This window comes from Chrysochloris asiatica, unplaced genomic scaffold (genome assembly GCF_000296735.1).
Source record: "Chrysochloris asiatica unplaced genomic scaffold, ChrAsi1.0 scaffold00202, whole genome shotgun sequence".
NCBI classification, from domain to species: domain Eukaryota; kingdom Metazoa; phylum Chordata; class Mammalia; order Afrosoricida; family Chrysochloridae; genus Chrysochloris; species Chrysochloris asiatica.
In genome coordinates, this window is record NW_006408720.1 from 5,680,380 (window position 1) to 5,697,831 (window position 17,452).

Here is a 17,452-nt window from a genome sequence, read left to right on the forward strand (position 1 = left end):
CATTTTCCAAGAACTTTTTGAAGCCCCTCTATATGTTCCAAGGGTTACAAATACATTAAATAAAATAGGTAGAAAAGAAGTGATGCAACCCAGAAGTACAGAATCAATAATGAATTTTATACTTCCCAGTAGAATTATTTCTATCAATGTTTTATATCTTCACCGGATTTCAGGTAACTTTTTAGGATCGTTTTTATTTAAGCCTAATGGATATACTTCAGCATTTCTGGTAGGGTTTGCATACTAAAAATTCAATTTCTCAGCTTTTGTTTTGCTGATAATGGCCTAATATCTTCTTAATTATTTGGTGGGGGGATTTGTGGGTAGAAGTAAGGAATGAGGGTTAAAGTCAGAATTATGGCTTTATCTAAACTAGGCCTATGACTTCATATATTGTTAAACAAAGGTAATGTTACGAATTGGGCTAGGACTAGTAGTAAGGCTAGTTCTAGGTTTTAGGGTTATACTTGGTAATGTGCTATGGAGTTGGTTCTGACTCAAAGACACCCTGCATAGGGTTATCAAGGTTGTCAGTCTTTATGTGAGCAGAAAGCTTCACGTTTCTCCCATAGAACAGCTGGTAGTTTCGAACTGCTGACCTTGAGGAGGTTAGCAGCCTAACTCATAACCACTACGGTTACTATAAGATTTTTTTTTCCCTTCAAATTAACATGATTTCCTCAAGTTAATTTGGAAGTTCTGTAACTATATTATTCCCTCTTTTAACTTTGTGATTTAAAAAAAATTTTTTTTTTTTAATTGTAGCTGCATCTCTGGTTCTTGTTTTTAGTTTTAGAGATCTGTTTTACTTTTTATGTTTCTGTGTCTGAGTTGAATCTAGGTGACATTGTAATGTATGTTACTCCCTGTCCAAATAATTCACTTTAGTATGTTTTTTAAGTTTGATCTGATTTTTACAAATGCTTTTAACTTCTGTTTAACTGAAAATTACCTAATTTCACTGTCATATTTGATGGATAGTTTTGCCATATATATGATTCTTGGTTAGCAATTTTTTTTTTTTTTCTCATAGAATTTTATATATGCCATTTCATTGTCTTCTTGCCTCCATGGTTTCTGCTGAGAGATCAGAATTTAGTCTTATTTCTTTTCCTTTGTGAGTAAGTTTTTATTTTTCCTTAGATACTCTCAGGATTATTTTGCTTGTCTTTGGTTTTAAAAAGTTTGATTATAATATATCTTGGTATTTTCCTTTTACAGGTCTATCATTCTTGGTGTTCATTCAACTTCTTGATTGGTTATCTTCTCATCTTTCATTTTAGGAAAGGTGTCTGCCAACAACTCTTGGACAATGTTCTCTTCCTCTGGTAGTGTAGTGGTTACGAATCAGGCTGCTATCCTCAGGGTCAGCAGTTTGAAACTACCAGCTGTTCCATGGAAGAAAGATGAGGCTTTCTGCTCCTGCAAAGATTTCCAGCCTCAGAAACCCTATACAGGGTCGCTATGAGTTGGAACCGACTCCGTGGCACATAACAACAGTAATTCTGGAATTCCTATTACATGTATTTTATTCTGCTTGATGTTGTTAATAAAGTACCATCAAATCAGTTCAGACTCACAGTAACCCTAAATAGGAATTCCGAGGAACAGCTGGTAAATTTGAATCATCAACCTTGCTGTTCAAACCAAACTTGGGATCAAGTGCTTATCCAACACCAGAACACTTCTTGCTAGTGTTCCACATAAATCTTATGCTGTGAATGTTTTCCCTCTGATTGTTCCTCTAGTAATCAATTATTGAGATATTTTCCTTGAAGCTCAATGATTTAACTTTCCATTGAAGCTCAATGATTTGACTTTCCATTTGTGACCATTATATTATATTATTTATTTGACCTTTATATTATTTGACCTTTATATTATTTGACCTTTCAGTGTACTGAAGTCTTACTGTCAATCTTCTGTTTTTGTATGATTCCCCCCCCTTTTTTTATATATTGTTTTGTCATTTTGTTTCCTGAAATTTGCCATGATTTTGTCTACAATTCCTTATTTTAATCTGTAGTTTTATTGACCTTTATCACAATCTATGGAAGCTGCCTAATTAGCATTCCTTTAAATTTTAATCAGTTATTTCTGATACCACTTCTATTTTCTGTATTTTTATATTTTATATATTGTATTTTCTGATTTTATATTTTGGTTGCTTGTTTGAGGCACTCAGATTTTTTCTTTGTGTACGCTGAAATTGTCTGTTTTCTTTTCAAGCCATTGTGGTGTCAAATTTATATTTTGTTTATGATTGTATATTAGTGTATTCTCAGGAACTCACCACCTTTCTTTTGCTGGATGTGGTAGAGACAGGAAATATGACCAGAGTCCTCTGTTTACTCTGTAGCATACTTCCTGGTAGGTTCATTCACCTCCAGAAGCAGGGATGCTATGCCAGGTTTCCAACACCAGTTAGAGAAGACGTTGTACGTTAGGATGTGCCATTGGCCACTGGCTTGGTTTGGGAACTGGCTAGCCAGAGAGCACAGGAACAAGGGGGAATTATACTCCATAGCTGTCAACTTCAATCTGCATCCTGTACTCACAGGAGGGTGTATCAACAGAAGCTCGCAAAAGTTCGATATTGCAGCACTGCTGTATTCTAGCCCACAGTCTGCCTGTTTTTCTTCTCTCTCACTACTCCTGTTCAGCTTCCTCTTCCATTACTCAATTCCCTTTTCTCTCCTGTCCTCTGATACATGGCATTCCAGGATCACCATCTTTAGCTCCTCATTTGATCTTTCATGTCTTTGTTGAAGAGAATCAGCTCAGAGAGGTCACTTACTCTGTCAGTTTGTCTTAGACTTTCTCTTTAATTTTTGAAGGTTAGTTTTGCCAGTTATTGAAATCTTGATTGACAGTTTTTATTTTTTTCTTGTAGTTTTTATATAATCTATCCCATTCCCCTATGGTGATAAAATGGCTGATAATCTATTGGTCGGAACCGACTCCACGGCACGAAACAACAACAATCATATTGAGAAGTCATCTTTTGTGATGAATCACTTCTCTCCTTCTTTGTTTCTTTATAATATTTCTCAATTTGCATCTCTTTGCATTTAACCTACTTAGACTTTGTAATGCTTTTGAATGTGTAGATTTGTGCCTTTGAGTAAATTTGTACATTTTTGGCCATATCGTTTTTAAATATTTTTTTCTATCCTTTTCTTTCCTCTTTTTTCAGACCTCTTGTTACAAGTAGGTTTCATACTTTTGTTCTTACCCCACAAATCTACTAGGTTTTATAAATGTTTCTTCATGTCTTTTTCTTTCTACTTCACAGACTGGATAATTTGAATTCATCTATCTTCCAGTTAATTGATTCTTTATTCTGCATTTCAAAACTGCTGTTAGTAAATTTTTTATCTCAATTATTTGATTATCAAGTTAACATTATCTATTTTTAAAATTTCTCTCTATTTAGATATTGTCAATATATATATATATAATATATATATATATATATATAGTTGTTGTTGTTGTTATGTGCCATGGAGTTGGTTCCGACTCACAGCGACCCTGCACAGAGTTTCTGAGGCTGTAAATCTTTACGGGAGCAGAAAGCCTCATCTTTCTCCATTGGAATGGCTGGTGGTTTCAATCTGCTGACCTTGAGGTTAGCAGCCCGATTCATAACAACTACGCTACCAGAGCTCCATATATACATATCTCTCTCCTGGTATGGGGCCATAGGATAAGCCACAAGATCAGTTTGAACTGTAAAGTCAGCAGTTGAAACTCACCAGCTTCTCCTCAGAAACCCTATACAGGATTGCTCATGTGTATATATAAATAAAACAACAACAACAATATATACATAAACAAGAACTCAAGGTCAGTAGTTCAAACTAATCAACTGCTCAGCAAGAAAAAGATGAGGCTGTCTGCTTGCATAAAGATTTATAGTCTTGGAAACCCCATAGAGCAGTTCAACTGGGTTCTATTAGTCTATATGAGTTTAAATCAACTGTATATGTTGTTGTTGTTGTTGTTGTTAATTGCAATCATGATTACCCTGTACAGGGTTTCTTAGGAATGGCTGATTGGTTTGAGCTACTGACCTTGTAGTTAGCAGTCCAATACTTATCCTACAGGGCCATATCAGGATTCCACAGTGAGTTATATATATGCATTATTAATTACTTTCTCATAGTTCTGTACTTTTGGTTTGGAAAAAATTTGGAAAATATGGTAAATGTTTACTTTCTTTGTCATGCCTTTCTTCAGTTCCTCCAGTTATCCGGGTGTATCCAGAAAGTCAAGCTAGAGAACCTGGGGTAACTGCAAGTCTTAGGTGCCATGCAGAGGGCATACCAAATCCTCAACTTGGCTGGCTGAAGAATGGAATTGATATCACACCAAAGCTATCCAAGCAACTCACACTTCAAGGTACCTTGTACATACACTTTTTTTTTTCCTTTTAAATGACCATGTAAAGACATTTTACTAAATGTATAACATATTTTTACATTATTTGGTAAAAAGGTGAATACATATTAGTGGCAACAGAATGGCAAGAAAATCAAAAAAATTGTATATTGTCATACCTAAGACAGTATATTTGAAATAGAACCATTACATACTCTTATTATTTTAAATAATAATCTTGTCATGATGACTAATTATGTCATTATATTTGTGATAAGTAAAATATTAAATTATGTAACACTTAAATATTGGTCCATGAATTATAGCAGATATGCTGACAGGATAATTGAATGTCTTTATAAAAATATATATCTGAATGTTTAAATCTTCAGTGTTTCAATAATATATTAAAATATGCATAATGGAGGGATTCTATAGTATATAAACTTTTTGTGAATGAATTTATATCATACTTTGTAAATAAAGAGGATAAAACCAAAATTCTGTTAAGTTTCAGATCTGTATTCTGTTTCAAGTTATGAAATGATGCATCACAATATATAATATGTTCAATATATTCTAGTATCTAATGTGTGGACATCATTCAGATGAGAATGTTTATGCAGATGAGAATAATCATATATATGTTTAAAATGACAAACCAAAGCTCATGGTTTTATAAAGACTGATAGTATAGATAGTGCAAGAGCAATTTCATATAATATATGGATGGTACTATTTGTATTATATGGTAAAATATATTCTCATATGTTATAATATATTTATATGTTTATATTACAATATGTATAAACTATATTATAACATATTTGAATATATATATTTGTTGTTGCTAAGTGCCATGGACTCAATTCCGACTCATAGCAACCCTATATAGGTTTTCTGAGTAGCAGTTGGTAAGTTTGAACCACAGACTTTTTGGCTCAAACTGACCTTAGGGTCCAGTGCTTTATCACATTGCCACACCAAGAGTCTATATCTATATTTATCTATCTATCTATCTATCCATGTTGTTGTTGTTAGTGCCATCAAGTCAGTTCCCAGCCGATTCAGAACAATTGTTTCCAATTTAAAAAGTAGCCCAGATAAAGTTATCCTTTGTGAACTATCTGTTGCATGGACCTTATATTCCTTACTCTTTACCTTTAAATATCTTCAAGTCATACTGATATAAATAAATATATTTTCATTGTTAATCCTGTTAGCAAAAGTTTCCTCTGTTATTCCATTTTAATGATTCATATGTTTAACCAGTATACCTTTTTAAAAAGCTTTTCAAGAATTTTATTTTTGTAAGTCAAGGAGACATGTTTGTGAAAGTTTTCTTGAACATTATGACTTTAATCCTATAAGTAACTATATTAATTTAAGTTGTCATTGTTGTTCAGAGTAATAGAATTGATTCTGACTCATAGTAACCCTACATAGGGTTCCTGAGGAGCAGAAACCCTTGACCTTGCAGTTATAAGTCCGGTCCTTATCCTACAGCTCTGCACCAGGACTCCTTAATCAATTTAAGTTGTTATTATTGTTGTTAAGTGTTATTAAGTCAGTTTTGACTCATGGTGATTATGTATGGGATTTCCAAGGAGTGGCTGGTGGGTTTGAATCACCAACTGTGTGATTAAAAGCCCAGGGCTTCCTTATCCTACAGCACCTCCAAAATTTATAAATTTATTTTCAATGGTTGCATAATCGTGTTTAGAATCTAAGAAGAAGATTGTTCTGATGAACAGAAATTATAGTGAAGAATAGTTAAGTAACATCTGCTTCTGTTATTTTGTGCTCATTTAACAGTGGTAAAACATATTATACAAGCAAGTCATATTTTTCTTATATGAAATATTAGCTTGTATATAATTATATGTTACCAGGCATTATGCTTCTTTTCTCTGCCTAGTATAAATAGTTTGTGCTTAGCAACTAACCAAAAGGTAGACAAACCTTGAATTCACTCAATGGCTCTGTGATTGAAAAGTCTCTTGAAGAAAAGCCAAGAAAACCTACAGAGATCAATCCTGCTCTGTAATACACGGGTTACCATGAGTTGGAATTGATTCCACATCAATTGTTTTTCTTTTATTATTATTATTATTATTTTGGTTTGTGGTTGTTTAAATAGGCAGTCATTTGTCAGATCTTTTTTAGCATTTGTGCTAAATAAACTGAGCCATATATTTGTGCATACAGACAAAATACACGAATTAACATGACTGAGCACTAACAACTTATTAGCAGGAAAGTGAAGGTAATTAATACAAAAACACTAAAATTCAGCAAATTGTAAGGAGAACCGGTAATAATGCTGTGACTAAAGAATATATATTTTAAACATAGGGAAAATGACCAACCATTTCAGATGCTTAATGATACTAAGGAAGTTTTTGAGATGTGTTCACAGCTCAGGTCATTAGTGCACCATTGTGACATTTGGAAGAATAGCATTACTAACAATCAGTATTCTGTGGATTGAGAAATAAAAAGACAGCAATAAATACAAAAATCACATTCCAGACTTTTAAAAAAAATACTTTGTTTTGATTTTATTTAATAATTTTTTCATTTTCTATTTTTTAAAAAATGAAAAAGAAGTATTGACCATTGATTCAGGGGATTAGGGTTAACAGAGATATTTCTTTCTTTTTGGAAAACTTAGGAACTCTAGGAAATATCAGTGGAGAGGAAGTGTTGGTAGATACTGGAGAGGGGTAAAGGATGAAAGAGTTATAGAAAACAACAAGAGAGGAGGGATTATTTGTCTGAAAACGAAAAAAAAAAAAATCTCCTTTGAGAAGAAATGTAGGCAAAGAAGTAGATGGGAAGAGGATGCTTTGTAATTATGTTATGATAACTTTGATTTATTTTATGATTTAAGGAACAAGGTCACATAGAGTTAGGAAGTTATTATGGTGGGAAACATCAAACAAGGAGTAAAAATTTCAATGAAAAATGAGGTAAGACATGAGTATCTGACTGTTCAAGTCAAGTAGAAGAAATATCAAGGAAGATTAGTAGTTCTGTCAGAACTGACTGGACAGCACTTAACAAGAAGAGCAATATGACTGTTTTCACACTACTTCAGTAGAGTTAAGTAGTCACTACAGAGGCTGTCTAGAAACCTGAACTAAGTACTATTTAACTTTTTATAGGACAAGCTTGACAATCCTTATTTTATATTTGTTATTGTTGTTAAGTGCCTTTGAGTCAGTTCTGACTCATAGTGATCTTGTACAGGGTTTCCAACAAGCAGCTTGTGAGTTTGAACTGCCAACCTTGTGGTTCGAAATCCAGTGCTGATCCTATATCGCCATACCAGGAGTCCTATACTAGTGAATCTAAAAAAAAAAAAGACTGAGGGATAGGGGTAGGCAGTAAGCATTTGAAAATTGAGAAAGTGATTCAAGTGATTTTAATTAATAGTCCTCTTCCCTAAACACCAATGTCTCCATATCTCACAATGGTTGTTTAGAATGGCATCATGCCTCATTATAATTTACACCTAACTTGGTCTAATAGTCTATTCCCCATAAAATTTTAACCCTTGTCTCTGTCTCTCCAAAAATAGCCACATTTTCTCTAGTTCTTATCTGTCATGAATACTGTTCTATTTTGTTTCTTCTTTTTTTTTTTTTTTGCAGGGGGGCAGATGAGCTTGACAGAATGTGCACAAAAACACTCAGGAATATATAGTAATTTAAACAACCTAAGGGTACATTCTGCAAGCCTGCTTCCTGGCCACCAGCACACAGTCTTTCTGTTTCCATGAGTCTTGAGTCTTCAGCTGCTCTATCTCTCCATGTTCTCATCTCTGCCTCCAACTCTGGTGTCACTGCTTCTCCAGTTGTTGTTTGTTGTTATGTGCTGTGGAATCGGTTCTGACTCATAGCGACCCTATACAGGGTTTCCGAGGCTGTAAATCTTTACGGGAGCAGAACGCCTCATCTTTCTCCCTCGGAACAGCTGGTAGTTTCAAACTGCTGACCCTGTGATCCCATATTCTGCTTGTGCTCTTCTCCCTTGATGGTCCTAGGGTCCTCTGCTCCTGGACTGTAAGGTTAACTATTCCCCCCTATTTGTTACAAAACTTCTGCCTTTACAGTTGAGATAGTTGCAATTAATCATGATAAAAAATATTCACTATTGAATCATAAGAATCTTATCCCCATCTGCTTTTACCAGACCCATCTAGACAAGATGAAAGTGATTTGGTGGGGATTCTACCTCCCCTGCACACTCTGAAAGTAAATTCCCTCTTGAAAACTTGTATGCCAGCTACTTCATGTCTTTATAGCCCACCCATTTTAGGTAGCAAATGACTGTTTCCCACCCCTATCAACCCTGTGTAAAGACGGGATAGGATTGATCCTTGATGTGAAGACTTCTGACCTTTTAGTTGGTATTTTGAGCTATTATGTCCATAAGTAAAGGTCAAGTTCATCAAATTGTAGCAATTTACACTTATTTCCTTTATCAAAAATTGTTTCCTTTATCAAAAATTCCTTTATCAAAAATTGTATTGGATGTCCAGCATTCCCAACTAGATAACAGTACAAATTGACCATTCTTATTTTTTAATACAATACAACTTTATGATTATACAACTTGTGATAATATAAACTAGAATTTAATGTGATTGGTGTGGTTTTGTGGTTTAAAGAACTGGACTGCAATGTCTGTTTGAGCCATGAGGTCGGCGGTTCAATCTCACCATTTGCGCTTCAGAGACCTTATACAGGGTTGCTATCTGTTGAAAAGGAGCTCTGGTAGTGTAGTGGTTATGAATTGGGCTGAGAACCACAAGGTCAGCAGTTCAAAACTACCAGCTGTTCTGTGGGAGAAAGATGAGGCTTTCTGCTCCTGTAAAGATTTACAGCCTCGAAAACCCTGTACATGGTTGCTATGAGTTGGAATCGACTCCATGGCACATAACAACAACAACAACAATGTGTTGAAAATGACTCTACGATACTTATCAACAACAGGCTTTACTCTCAGCTGTGCATCACTCCCAACTAGATAGCTGCATAGGCTCACCCCATTTCCTTTCTAAATAATACAGCATTTGTCATTGCTGTTGTTAAGTACCATTGAGTCTGTTCTGACTCAGTGACCCTGAGCAGGTTTTCTGAGGAGCAACTGGTGGGTTTGAACCACCAACATTTTGGTTTATAGTTCAGTGCTTATCTTACAGTCCCACACCAGGACAACAGTAATAAGCTTGACTAACGGTCATATTATTATCCTTGTATTATGAATTTATTTAATTTATTTAAGAAAATATATTTTTCACATATACTCCCCTTCAAGTAAACCATATCGATACTATTTAAATTCACATGAAAACTTAGGACAAACTGAATTTTGAATGTTATAAATGAAAATATGGCAAAGTTATAGTTTTCATTATTAACATTTTTTATATATAAAATGGTGTTGTTGTTAAGTGCCATTGAGTCAGTTCTGACTCATAATGGCCCCGTATAGGGTTTATGAGAAGTGGCTAGTGAGTTTGAACCACCCACCCTGTGATTCAGTCCAACCTGGTGGTCCAATGCCTATCCCATAGTACCACCAGGACTCGTATATATCAAATAAGAAGTAGGAAATGGAAATAAATGTGCATTTGATATATAATATTGGAGCTTTCTATAAAAGAATGATAGCAGCACAAGTTACAAAACACATGAATGCTTCTAGAATAATTTGGCATGTCTGCAAATCATGGAAGTAAGAAAGAAAACACTTTGATTGGGACAAGCTAAGAAAACTGTCTGACTGTGTAAACAGAAACTGTGTAAACAGTACCAAAACTGAACTTGTGGCTAACAAAATGCATTTGCCTTCTGTTTTCAGCAAATGGCAGTGAGGTTCACATAAGCAATGTGCGTTATGAAGATACTGGAGCATACACTTGTATTGCAAAGAATGAAGCAGGAGTTGATGAAGACATCTCTTCTCTTTTTGTGGAAGATTCTGCTAGAAAGACATGTATGTATTAAATGCAAACATACACATGAACACATCAGCCTCAACTTTACAATGAAGCTCTTACCAAGAGCAAAGATTAAAAACCAGCAAAACTACATGAAATCCACAATGCATGTAAGGCAACAGTTTTCATTTGTAGGAAAGAAATATGTAAAGTAGATCTAGGATTAAAAAACAAACCGTGTACTATTTTCTATACAATACTAGAATTTCTTTTTTTCTGCAAGTGTTACATGCAGAGGGCATGCCTTTCCCTCATCTCACACAAGAATATTAATTCCTAGTATATCCTCCTTCCAATCTATATTTGGGGAATATGAGGCATGTGATTCCACAATATGTCCTTTGAGAGTTAGTAAATTAATATAATTCTATTCTGTCTATGTCATTTCAGTCAGCAGCCCCATAGCTGTGCAACAGTGCTTTTTCCATCTGGTCCTAAGGTTCCTGCCACTATAAGACATTCAGTACATTTGACACAAGCACTACTTCATGATTTATTCTGTGTTTAGTTATAGAAATTCATTTCATCATTTTACTTATCTCCTAATTGTTTTCTGAAGGGATAATCATAATGCACTCTTTTTTTTTTGTTTGCTACTTGATCACTCAGTGAAAAGAATATGGATGTAGTGGTGATGTTAAATGTGGATTTGGGGTTGCAACCAAATCCTTTAGAACTCAAGCACTATTAGACTGTTTATGAGGTGAATTCTTGAAAGGCACAAGGGCATAGACCTCTTCTTTCTCTGTTCTACACAAGCCAAAGTATGAATTTGGGCCCTTTGGATCTGGCTGTATCTGGAACTATTATTCCTCTTCCACCATGTTCCTTGATCTAATTTATTGTGCCTGTATCTGCCGTCCATTAATCTAAATGTATTTTAGGGACCCTGTTAATATAGAGGCAATGTAATCAGTTTAGGATTACCATCTTTGTATATGGCAGTGGAGGAGCAGCACTGGACTGCTAACCACAGCGTTGGTGGTTCAAACACACCAGAAGCTCCTTGCAAACCCTATCTATACAGGGTCTCTATGAGTCAGAACTGACTCAACAGCATTTAGCAATAACAACCATATTTCTGAAACTAGTTTTTAAATGTCAAAACATTATCCCACAAGGCTTCTTATTCCTCATTAAATCAGTGGATACAAGTAGATGTGAAGGATCCTAAGTGAAAGGGGAATCTCTCCCAGGTCCCAACTCCCATATCTGCATCTGTGTTCGATCTTGATGAATAACCATTGTGGTAGCTATTTTGTGCCAACTTGGCTGGGCCAGAATCTCAGTAGTTTCACAGTTAAAATGTAGTGATCACCTCAACAATGAGATCTAATCTGATACAATCAGCTTGAATATGATGTAATTTCTTATGTTTTGTAAATTTCCATATCTACAATGTAATGCCACCACTCATCTGTCAGATTTTCGTAGTGTAGTGGCATAAGTGTTGCTGTGATGCTGAAAGCTATGCTGGCAGGTCTTTAAATAACATCAGTGTCACTATGATGACTGGTTTCAGCAGAGTTTCAAAACTGAGACACACTAGGAAGAAGGAGAGGCAGAACACTTCTGAATGGTTAGCCACTGAAAAATTTATGAACACCAACAAAATATTTTCAGATATATTGCCAAAAGATGAGTCACTCAGTTAGAAAGGCACTCAAAACATGACTGAAGAAGAGATGTCTCCTAAAAGAAGACTTTACCATAATGATGTGAATGGAGCAAAGCTTTCAGGATCCTCATTTGCTAAGAAGACACAATTTAAAATGAGTAGAAACTGCTCCAAATAGCATCAGAACATGAAATATACAAGGTATGAACTAAGTTAAGTTTGAAATCTTCAAAATGAAATGAATGCATAAAGATGTTAGTACAATAACCTAAGTATTAGCTAGCTTAATTGGACTGGTATTTTAAATCAGAATATCACATGGTTTACTATGCAATGAATGTCAAAGTGAAGAGTAATGGTGTTGCACTCATTGTCAAGAAGAGTATTTCAAGATCTATTTGGAAGCACAATACTGTCTGGGATGGGATGGTATCCATATACCTATAAGGAATAACACTGAATACCACTATTATTTAAATGTATGCACCAACCACTGAAGCCAGTGCTAATGAAATTGATTTTTGTATTCCTTATATTAAGTTGCAATATGTACTGAAGGCTGTGGTGTTTCATCTTCCTCAGTAAGTATTTTAAGTTCTTTTCATTTTCAGCAAGCAAGATTGTATCATCTGCATATTGCAGGTTGTTAATAAATCTTCCTCCAATCCTGATGCCACGTTTTCCCTCATATTATCCAGCTTCTCAGATTATTTGCTCAGCAAACAGATTGAATAAGTATGGTGAAAGTGTACGATGCTGGCACACACCTTTCCTAATTTTAAACCATTCAGTGTTTTCTTGTCCTGTTCAAATAACTTCTTCTTGATCTATGTACAGGTTCCTCATGAAACACTAAGTGTTCCAGAATACTTACTCTCTGCCATGTTATCTATAGCTTGTCATGCAGTCAATAAAGCATGGATAAACATCTCTCTGGTATTGTTTGCTTTCAGCCAAGATCTATCCAATGTCAGCAATGATATTTCTCATTCCATATCCTCTTCAGAATATAAATTGAAACTATGGAAGTTCTCTGTCAATGTATGGTTATAGTACTTTGTGTATTATCTTTTGCAAGATTTTATTTGATTGCAAGATTTATATCAATGCAAATGGGAAAAAGTAGCATCAATATACATGGAGAGAGATTGAAGTTGTGAAAGACTTAATTTTGCTGGGATCAACCATCAACACTCATGAAAGCAGCAGTCAAGAAATCAAATGACATATTGCATTAGAAGATTTGGTGCACAAGACCATTTTAAAATGTTCAAAAGAAGTCTGTTTGAGGATTAAGGTGCACCTGATGCAAGCCATGGTATTTTCAGTTACCTCATATGCATGTGAAAGATGGACACTGAATATGGAAAACTATAGAAGAATTGATGCATTTGAGATATGGTGTTTGAGGAGAATATTGAAAGTACCATGCACTGACAAAAGAACAAACCAATTTTTGTTAGGAAAAGTACAGCCAGAATGTTCCCTGGAAACCAGAATGGCCAGACTTCATCTCTCATACTACAGAAACATTATCAGGATGAAACAGTCCTTGAAGAAGGATATCATGTGGATGTTCCGAATAAAAGACGACCCCAACAAGATGGATTAGCACAGTGGTGGTAGCAATGGACTAAGGGTTAGTAATGATTGTGAGGTTGATGAAGGACTGGGCAGTGTTCCATTCTGTTGTGTGTAGTGTCACTATGACTTGATGCTGACTTGATGGCACATAACAACAACAACAATGTACTATTATTTTCAACCAACTTCTTTCAGTGTGAAATTGATCAAGCATGGTATCAAGATGCATTGATCATTATTAGTGAATGGAATGCAAATTTTGGAAACAAAGATCAAGGATCAATATTTGTAAAATATTGTCTTGGTGATAGAAATGGTGCTGGAAGTAGCATGATTGAATTGTGTAAGACATTGGTAACTGTATAATGGAACTCACCAAATGAAATATGCAAAATCAAATTATCTCAATCTGTAGGAAGACATAAAAGAAAAGCTCCATAATATCAATCAAAACTTGGTTAGGGGAAAACTGTGGAACATATTATCAATTGCTTCTGTGAAAGTTCAGGCTGAAGTTGAAGAAAGGGAAAACAGGTCCATGAGAACCAAAATCTGATCTTGAATAAATCCCACCTAAATTTAGAGATCATCTCAAAAATAGATTTGATGCAATTGATACTAATGACTGAAAACTACAAGAATTGTGGGATGATATAAAAAATATCATACAGGAAGAAAGTAAAGAGCATTAAAAATTCAAGAAATAGAGAAATTACCAAAATGGAAGTCAGAAGAGACTCTGAAGCTTATTCTTGTTCATAAAGATGCTAAAGTAAAGAAAAGAAATGATGATGTTAAAAGAACTGACCAGAAATTTTCAATGGGCAGCTGAAGAAGACAAAGTCAAATATTATAATGAAATATGCAAAAATCTAGAGTTAGAAAACCAAAAGGGAAGAACACATTCAGGATTTCTCAAGCTGAAAGAACTGAAGTCAAAATTCAAGACTCCATTTTTGGTATTGAAGAATTTTATGGACAAAATGACCCTGGATTAATGCTCTAGGCAAAGCACTGAACTGTTGACAAGAAGGAAAACAGTCCTAATCCATCAGCCATTCTAGGAAACCCTACATAGTTGCTATGAATTAGAACCAACTTGATGGCACTAAACAACAAAATATTCAATGATACAAGAAAGAATATACAAAGTCACTGTACCAAAAAGGAACTGAGTAAAGCTCAACCATTTCAATAGGTATCATATGATAAAGAACCTATGGCATATAAAGTCCAAGCTGCACTTGAAGGTAATGGCATAAAACAAGGCACCCAGAATTGATTGGATATAAATGGCAATGTTTCAGAAAACATATGCAGCACTAGATGTGCTCATTATCTATGCAAACAAATTTGGAAGAAAGCTACTTTGTCTACTGTGTGGAGAAACCAGCTCTCCGTGGGGGTCGTGGGACACGAGAGGAAATGTGGAGTCGGTGGTTAAGAAATGAATGAATGAATGAATGAATGCAATCAAAAGGCTTTTCAGCTTGCTGTGCTGTCTGTGCTGTCCAGCTTGTTGTTTCCTTTTTCTCTGCCTCTCTGCCTTCTTTCTGCTCCTACTGCTGCTTTCTGCTTTCTGCTCTCTGCTGCTGGCCCAGCTCAGCAAGTCTTTATTTTTATACTTAAAACTACACAGTACATTAATTGACACTTTTATCATTTCTTGAATTATTACACAGTTAGTCACAACATTCTTGAACCTGGTTATTAGACAACCTTGACAAAAATATTTCTGTGATGTTCAAACTGACCTTCAACTCCTTTCCCAGTATGTAATTAAACTGTTTCTTCTTGTTTCCACTAAAAGATTATCAACTGTCTATCCTACACAATGTACTATTATTTTCATAATAAAGGTATTCATTAAATCACTTGGAAGCTATGTGGCATAAAGCCCAACCTGGCTACTTGCTGCAAGAAGTGTAGATTATCAAGTCTAAACTATCCTTCACTTAAGTTCATTATTGTCTGCTTGTTTATGCAGCTGCTTATATGTAGGCGTTTGTGAATTCTAGCTAGTGACTGATTGTGGTGAGGTCTATGGGGGTAGGTCAGCTTGACTATGATTTGTTATCTGCTTTTGTGGTCTCACAAATGCAGTTACTTAGGTTCTCTATGAAAGGGAGTAAGTTACACAATTCTCTTTGTATTCAATCCACCAAAGCTGAAAGCAATGGTTGCTAAGCCAATTTTTCCTAAGATTTGTAGAACTCAGTGAAAAGCTGTGAATATTGCCATATTATATATTTTTACAAGTAAATCCAGAGTTAACTTGAAGGGAAGATATGGACTAGCTTTTGAGAGTCATTTGCTGTGCATAATGTCTCTCCCCCCGCTGCAGCTGTGCCAAGCAACGGGAGTTAAGCGCTTCCCACACTACTGATGGGAAGAATTTCATATTTGTGACCATTCCAAAGAAAGGTTACCCAATGGAATGCAGAAATCATAAAATGATATCATATACAATTATAGTTTGAAATAATCAAATGATATCATTGATATCACATGCAATTACAATTTCACTGAAGATAATTTAAAAGTGGTTAAAGAAGTACATGAAACAGAGCTTCCAGAAATTCAAGTCAGATACAGAAGATGACACATAATGAGGTTTATCATTGTTGACATCAGGCAGACCTTGGTTTAAAGTGAGGGATATCACAAAGAAGTTTACTTGTGCTTTATTGACTATACAAAGGCATTTGACTGTGTGGATCATAGCAAATTATGGATTACATTGAGAAAAATAAGTATAAATTGTGATCATGAGGCACATGTAAAAAGACTAAGGTGTCCCATTAGAAAGGACAAGCAGACCATTCTAGAACAGCTAGAGCACCAGAAGACACTTCTTGAAAGAAAGATAAGCAGGAAAAATCTAAAGTACAAATAGCAGTTCTGATTGGCTGCTACAAGAACAAGCAAGTTGTTCACTGGAGAGCCATCAAGGCAAGTAATCAAGCCCCTTCAGCACAAACCCCCCTCCAAAACTGAAACTAAAAGAGAACACATGAGTAGGCATGTAAGCATGCTGGCAAACACGTTGGTCTACTGGTGAGTGGAAGAGGGGGAAAGGCAGCAATGAAGGAATGGGCTGAGTTCAAATATGTTCCATAGACTCCTGTTAACCTGGATATGAGACAGAGAGAGGAAAGACTGATTGGTCCTAAGTATGGTGAGACCTGGGGACTCATGAGCCCATGGACAAGGACATAGCCATTGAGGGCTAGAGCTGAGAGTGAAGCATCCAGCTGATATGAAGTGAGAGGGGTTGCACAAGAATGCCCAAACTTGCAGATAGTACCCATTTAACCTAGCCTTGATGGCTTGATAATCAGAACACAACTAGAGGAATATTTAAAAAATAATAATAATAAAGAAAACAAGTGTAAATTGTTATAATTTGATGAACTTGACCTATACTTACTTATGGATGTAGTCCTCCAAATACCAACAGAGAGGGAAGAAGTCTTCACATCAAGTATCAATCCTATCCTCTCTGTTTACATGGTAGATAAGGATTGGCAACTTAGACATTGGCTACCAAAATGAGAGGGCAATAATGGCACGAAGTGGCTGGCTTACAAGTTTTCAAGAGGGAGTTTAGCTTAAGAGTGTGCTGGGGAAGATAGAGTCCCTGCTGAATAGTTTTCATCTTGTCTAGACAGGTGTGGTGAAAACAGATAGGGTTAGGATTCTTATGATTCAATAGTATGTAATTGTTATTATCACTAATTATGAGTGTCACAACTGTAAAGGCAGAAGTTTTGTAACAAAAACTGGAGAGTAGTTATTCTTACAGTCCAGAAACATAGGACCCTAGGACCATCAAGGGAGAAGAGCTTGAGCAGAATAGG

General features: G+C 35.4%; 1 protein-coding gene across 3 annotated transcripts in view; it reads left to right on the plus strand.

Annotated features, from left to right (window-relative positions):
• The window catches only part of FSTL5 (follistatin-like 5), a 1,065,399-nt gene that overhangs the window by 821,595 nt on the left and 226,352 nt on the right, over positions 1-17,452 (plus strand). For all 3 annotated transcript variants that reach the window (XM_006872516.1, XM_006872517.1, XM_006872518.1), the window contains exons 8-9: positions 4,240-4,401; positions 10,252-10,386. In XM_006872516.1, coding sequence (XP_006872578.1) covers positions 4,240-4,401; positions 10,252-10,386 — 297 coding nt within the window. The remainder of the gene's footprint in view (positions 1-4,239; positions 4,402-10,251; positions 10,387-17,452) is intronic.